Raw genomic sequence first — 5860 nt, 5'->3', positions numbered from 1 at the left:
GATCTCTAGGTTACTGGAATACGTATAACCTAGATCATTGGATGGGAATTTTCCTTAGCAACTTGCAACGAACTAAATAAAATATTGTAAAAAAGTCAACAGTACCTAGTTCTTGGACTAGATGGCCGCAACAGATGCTGGTTTCTTGATCGCCGGCTAGAAGAACGATGGCAGCGCCCACGAGAGGTTGTTCTTGGACTAGATGGCAGCGACTTGAAGACAGGACCGATCGCAACAGAAGCAAGATCTCTCCCGTTGCGTGCTTGGTCAGCCAATCTTCCGTGCTGAAGATCGATGGCAGCGGCTGCAAGGGAAGTCGCGGCCTGGCGAACTGCGGCGGCGCGCGACCAGGCCAAGAGACGCGCGGACTCGCGAGTCGCGAAGAAGAGACGCGCTGGAAAATTAGTTGATGGAGGTTTGGAAGTGGGCCTATTTTTTAATTATACCAAGCTCATATGGCAAACTATTGGAGAAACTACAAAATTACATTTGCCATATGTTTTAGCAACTTGCCAAATCACAAGATTTGGCAAGTGAGTTTTGGAAACTCTTGGAGATGCTCTTAGTACTAACTGCAAACTCTAACTGCTAATCCTATTCCTATGTTGATGAGAGCACTGAAGAGGTGTCTCCTGGTGGAGCAAACTTTAACTGCTCAGCCTATTCGCTTGTCTGAAATACCATGGTTAAAAGTACTGTTCGCTGATTTGTTGTAATAGAAAAATAATGTTGAATGACTAACAGATTTAGCGGATAAGCTCAAACGCTTGAGCTTATTTGCCGAATCTGTCAGTCATTCAGCAGTGTTTTTCTCTTACAATAAATCAGCGAATAATACAATTAGTTATTTTTTATCACAGTTTGTCGCTGCAGACGCCCATGAAATCCAGCATTATTCAAAATTCGTCTCACAAATTACAGACAAACTATACAATTAGTTATTTTTTATCTGTATTTAATGCTCTATATATATGCCACAAGATTTAATGTGGTGAAGAATCTTGAAATTTTTTTAGATTTTAAGTGTAATTAAACAAGGCCTCAAAAGAAGACCGAGCAACCTTTCAAGATGGTGGTATTACAGTATCACTGTATTAGGAATTGCCTGTCGCTTTCTTCCACCGTGGAATATGAATTAGCAAGTCCTAAATACGTTGAGCTGATTTCCTCAACAGAGGCGGTTGATCTAAAAACTCGAGAGAATGCAAAGCTGCAAACACTAGCGCAATAACACTAATACATTAGTACACGCATGCAATAAGTGGAACGAGTATATATGATTCTGTCAGTCTGCATTAGAGATGAAAACAGATCGGATCAGAGCGATAATAGCTTTTTCATATCTAATTCTTTTTTCTTGATCGAATTCGGAGTGGATCGGATATCACGCGGATTCAGATACAAATATGGATTTTTTAGATGTCGGAAATGGTACGGATTCGGACCGGTATCGGAGCGAAAGCAGATTTTTTTAAAGTCAGATAATATGTGCTTATGTGTTATTTTTTATGATGAGAAACAATTCATTAACCAAAGTCATAAAACGGTTGTACAATACAAAATAATCACCATCAATCCACCACTTCGATTTAAGATCTCAAAATTTTAATATAAGTTAGCCGTTTAAATTTAAGAATAGAAAAAATGTGTGAAATAAGTAAATATTTTTAACTAGGCAAAACTTTGTCTTCACTCTTTACCTTGTACTAGTCCTTCACTTTGGTAGAATTCTTTCATTAGACGAGCTTTGCTATGGGGTATAATATAATAATGCTTGTGTCATGGGTTAGGATGACTTATATTCTTTTCACTTGTGCTTCTTAAAATATTCGAATATTCTATTATAAGCGTCGGATAATCCGTGTTTAATTATCGCATAATCCATATCCGTCGGATTTCACTAATCTCATATCCTACACCGCACCGCCTATAGTCAGATTCGGATTATCCATATCCGCATGAATATTAAAAACATTTATCCGTAACCTTAAAATTTGGATTCGGAGCCATACCACTTTCCACCATCAGCCCCGTTAAACTGCTCTTCTTTTTTTCCTTGCACCGAGTCAATCAGCAACGTTCAACAAACATCGACCAGGTCCTCAAAAAACGAGAAGAAAAATGTCTCAACTGTGGTCACCGCATCGAAGCATCAGGACGGCGACCAGTTCAACAAGTCCAGAACACTTCGAACGACTAAATCGATGGTGTCACGTCCAGGTGGTCAACTAAATCACGAACCATCCCTCTATCTCACTAATTTTCTCCACGGGATTCTCTAAATTTGTTCAGCAAAACACATAAAGCTAGGTTTAAGTTTAACCTGTACATGTACTGTACACCCTTCGCGACCAGAGACAGACCACAGTTTCATGCATATCAGGAACCAAAGATACACAGTCTCGTAGTGGTCGTCTCGACCATGCATGTTTTAGAGCAGAGTCAAATGGAGTACAAGATTAGGCAGTGCGATTAGGCCGCCGCCGCCCGCCGTCCTCTTTACTTTAAATTCGCACCATGCACGGCCATCGGCCGCCAATTCTACTACTGGGGTCCGCGGCGCTTGTGCATGCACTCGTCAAACCGATAAGAACGCGTGCGTTTCTTTCTTGAAAGAAAGGAATGACGCGAGGATAATCCGAGCCCAGCACTACCAGAGCCGATGACCAAAGATAAAGACCTGAATGCGCTGCTACGCCGGCTCGATCGCCGTCCTCCTGCTGCTTCGCCCGACCCATCGCTTTCCTGCAGAATTTTTTCGCCTTCCTCTTGTCACTCGTTGAATATCTCACTGGGATTTACGGACAGGAACTGTCCGCGCTTCGGTCACTTGTTGAATATACTCCTGTCTCACTTGGATCTACGGACAGGAACGGAAGTGAGCCATCAATTCCTCTTTCCTCCCATCTGTGTGCCATCATTTTATCTCCCATCAAAGGATGTAGGAGTAGTAAGATGAGCCAACGTAGCGTAGCTAACCAATTCCTTTGCATCGCAGTATTGTGAGCTCGAATTCAGAATCCAGGCGGTACTAGCATATAATTGCGCTAGTACACGGTGTCTTTACCTTTTGCATTTCCACTCTTTAAGCTCAATCCAGCGTCCTAAAAAGGCGTTCTACCTGCCGCTGTTAAGTTGTCTTGGTTACCAGCGCTCAGTTAGTATACTGAACGAGGCTGCAGCAGTGCAGCTGCCACTTTTGGAGCCAGTGAGCTAGAGCTACTAGTCCCAGCGTTGTGCTGCTCGAGAGTGGTTCGGGATCTTCGCCGCAGCCGAAGTACGAGCGGCTACTTTTGGGGCGTGCAAGCGCAAGTGCAATGCGACACCTCCCAGTCCACTGTCCACCAAGGCCCCCAACCCATCCACAGAACTTTCTGATCCACTACACTACCACTACGCTTGCTTTCAGTTCCAGCCCCAAACTCGCGAGCACAGGCCCCGGGATCGCGACATCAGGCGAAAAAAACCCGCCAGATTTTCGTGCCACGCACCGCAGACCGCACCCGCACTCCAGGTCCAGGACCCCCCAGCACCCAACCCGGCGAACCCACTGGCCACTCCCCGCGATCGCCGCCGCCCCACCAAATCCGTCGTCGCGCCCGCTCCCGCCCCACCAGGCCACCACAGGGCGGACCGGCGGAGTCCCCCCAGCACCGGACGCCACTCCCTGTCCCACTCCCGTCTCCCGTCAACGGAACAACCGCCGGGGTGTGGACGTGTGCGCGGTGGGTGACGTCTCGCCCGAGCCCGAGACGACCAAATCCAAATCCCGCGCCTTGGACCTCCTGGACGACCCCGCGCCTCCTTTTCTCCGTCCCATCCGGCACGGCACGTCGGCCGCACGAGGCTGCCCTGCCCCTGCTGCCGCGCCGTTATATACGCCAGCTCCCAGCAGACCCGGGTGGCCGGGTCCTCCCGCTCGTCTCGTCTCATCCCCGCAATATACCCAACATAACGGCCGTGCACCGCGCGCAAAAAAAAAAAAAAAAGACACGCGCCGCCTCGGCCATGTGCACCCCCGCTGCGGTCCGCGGCCGCGTGCGCCTCAACGTTGGCGGGCGGGTGTTCGAGACGACGGCCGCCACGCTCGCCAGCGCGGGGCGTGACACCATGCTGGGCGCCATGCTGGACGCCTCCTGGAACGCCTGCCGCGACGACGCGATCGACGGAGGCGGCGCTGCGGCCGAGTACTTCATCGACCGCGACCCGGCAAGCTTCGCGGTGCTGCTGGACCTCCTCCGCACGGGCGGGCTCCACGTTCCCCCTGGCGTCCCCGAGGCGACGCTGTACCGCGAGGCGCTCTACTACGGCCTCCTGGACCGCGTCCGCGCCGCGCGCCTGGGCGAATTCGACGGCGACCGCCTCTGCCTGTCCGCCTCCGTGCCCGGGCGCGCGCCGGGTGACGGCACCGCCGTGCGCGCGGCGCCCGACGGCGGCTGCTGCGTGGCGCACGGCGGCGCCGTGCGCGTGTACAACTGGATGCTCGAGGAGCGCCGCCCCGTGTACTACCCGGGCCACGCGCCCGTCAACGACGCGGCGTACCTGGACGCCGCCACGCTCCTCGTCGCCGCGCGGGAGCGGCCCGGGCGGCGCGACGGCGACGACGGCGGCGTGGCCGCCTTCTCCGCGCTCACGGGGGATCTGCGCCACCGCTTCCGCGTCGCGCACGGTCGCCAGCCCAGGTCCTTCACCGCCGGCGCGCTGGCCTTTGACGACGACGGAGGAGGCTGCGGCGGCGTCTTCGCGAGCTGCAAGGGCCGGTTCAACGAGTACGGCATCGGCGTCTGGGACGCGAACACTGGAGAGCAGGCTGACTTCTTCTACGAGCCGCCCGGCTGCGCGCTGGGCGACGCCGACAGGCTCCAGTGGCTCGACGGCACAGGCACGCTCATGGTGGCCACCATGTTCCCGCGGACCGACTCCTCCTTCATCAGCCTGCTCGATTTCCGGGACAAGAGCGTCGTCTGGTCGTGGTCCGACGTCGGCACGCCGGCGTCGCTCGAGGACAAGCACGCGGTGCATGCCGTCGTGATGGAGGACGGGAGGTCCGTGTGCGTGATCAACCAGTACGACGACCTCGGGTTCCTCGACCTCCGGAGCACCGCCGGCGGCGTGCGGTGGCGATCGAGGAGCAAGCTGCTGGCGACGGGCGGGAAGACGAAGGCGCTCGTCAGCGAGGAGGTTTGCTACCCGAAGCTCGCCACGTACGGCGGTCAGCTGTTCGCGTCGACGGGAGACACCGTCTCGGTGTTCAGCGGACCCGACCACGTGCTCACGTCGACTCTGCGCGGCGGTCAAGGAGGCGCCATCTGCGACTTCTCCATCGGCGGCGATCGACTCTTCGCCCTGCACAGCGAGGAGAACGTTTTCGACGTCTGGGAGACGCCGCCGCCGGCGATCATCTGACTGTCTCACAGGATTAGTCGTGTTACTCTGTGTAATCGGTGGTAAAGGAATTAATTACTGACAAAGTTTGGACAGAAAACACACACACAAACTGTACTTTCTCATCATTTTTAATTTGTGATGACACTTGTTCTGCTTCTAGAAAGGAATATGGACATGAGTGGAGCATTGTATTGTCATTCTTGACAAACACCTTTCTTACTCTTTGCTTTCTTTTCCTTCTGATGTTCATTATCACCCAGCAAAAAGATTGCCTGCTGCTGCTGATCCTGAACACGTCAGCAGGCAATCATGGGCTGTCGAGATCGTTGCGTACCCGTTGTCTTGTGTACTTACTGATTAGGAGGTCCCATGGGACCCTAATCACAATACATTATACATTATTATTACCATGATGAACTTCACTCAACATGTCTCCCTTAGAAAAAAAAATAGGAGCAAAAATTGGCTCCCT

The 5860-nt window shown here is 52.3% G+C and overlaps 1 protein-coding gene across 1 annotated transcript; it reads left to right on the top strand.

The window, feature by feature from the left end:
- LOC8072456 (BTB/POZ domain-containing protein At2g24240) lies at window positions 3910-5618 on the top strand. The gene has a single exon (XM_002454119.2). The coding sequence runs from the start codon at window positions 4009-4011 to the stop codon at window positions 5404-5406; it is 1398 nt and encodes a 465-aa protein (XP_002454164.1). The 5' UTR covers window positions 3910-4008; the 3' UTR covers window positions 5407-5618.

Source organism: Sorghum bicolor, chromosome 4 (assembly GCF_000003195.3).
Source record: "Sorghum bicolor cultivar BTx623 chromosome 4, Sorghum_bicolor_NCBIv3, whole genome shotgun sequence".
NCBI classification, from domain to species: domain Eukaryota; kingdom Viridiplantae; phylum Streptophyta; class Magnoliopsida; order Poales; family Poaceae; genus Sorghum; species Sorghum bicolor.
This window is presented reverse-complemented; position numbering and strand designations above follow the sequence as displayed.

Excerpts from the sequence above, each read along its gene's own strand:
- LOC8072456 (XM_002454119.2), top strand. The coding sequence starts at position 4,009 with ATGTGCACCCCCGCTGCGGTCCGCGGCCGCGTGCGCCTCAACGTTGGC.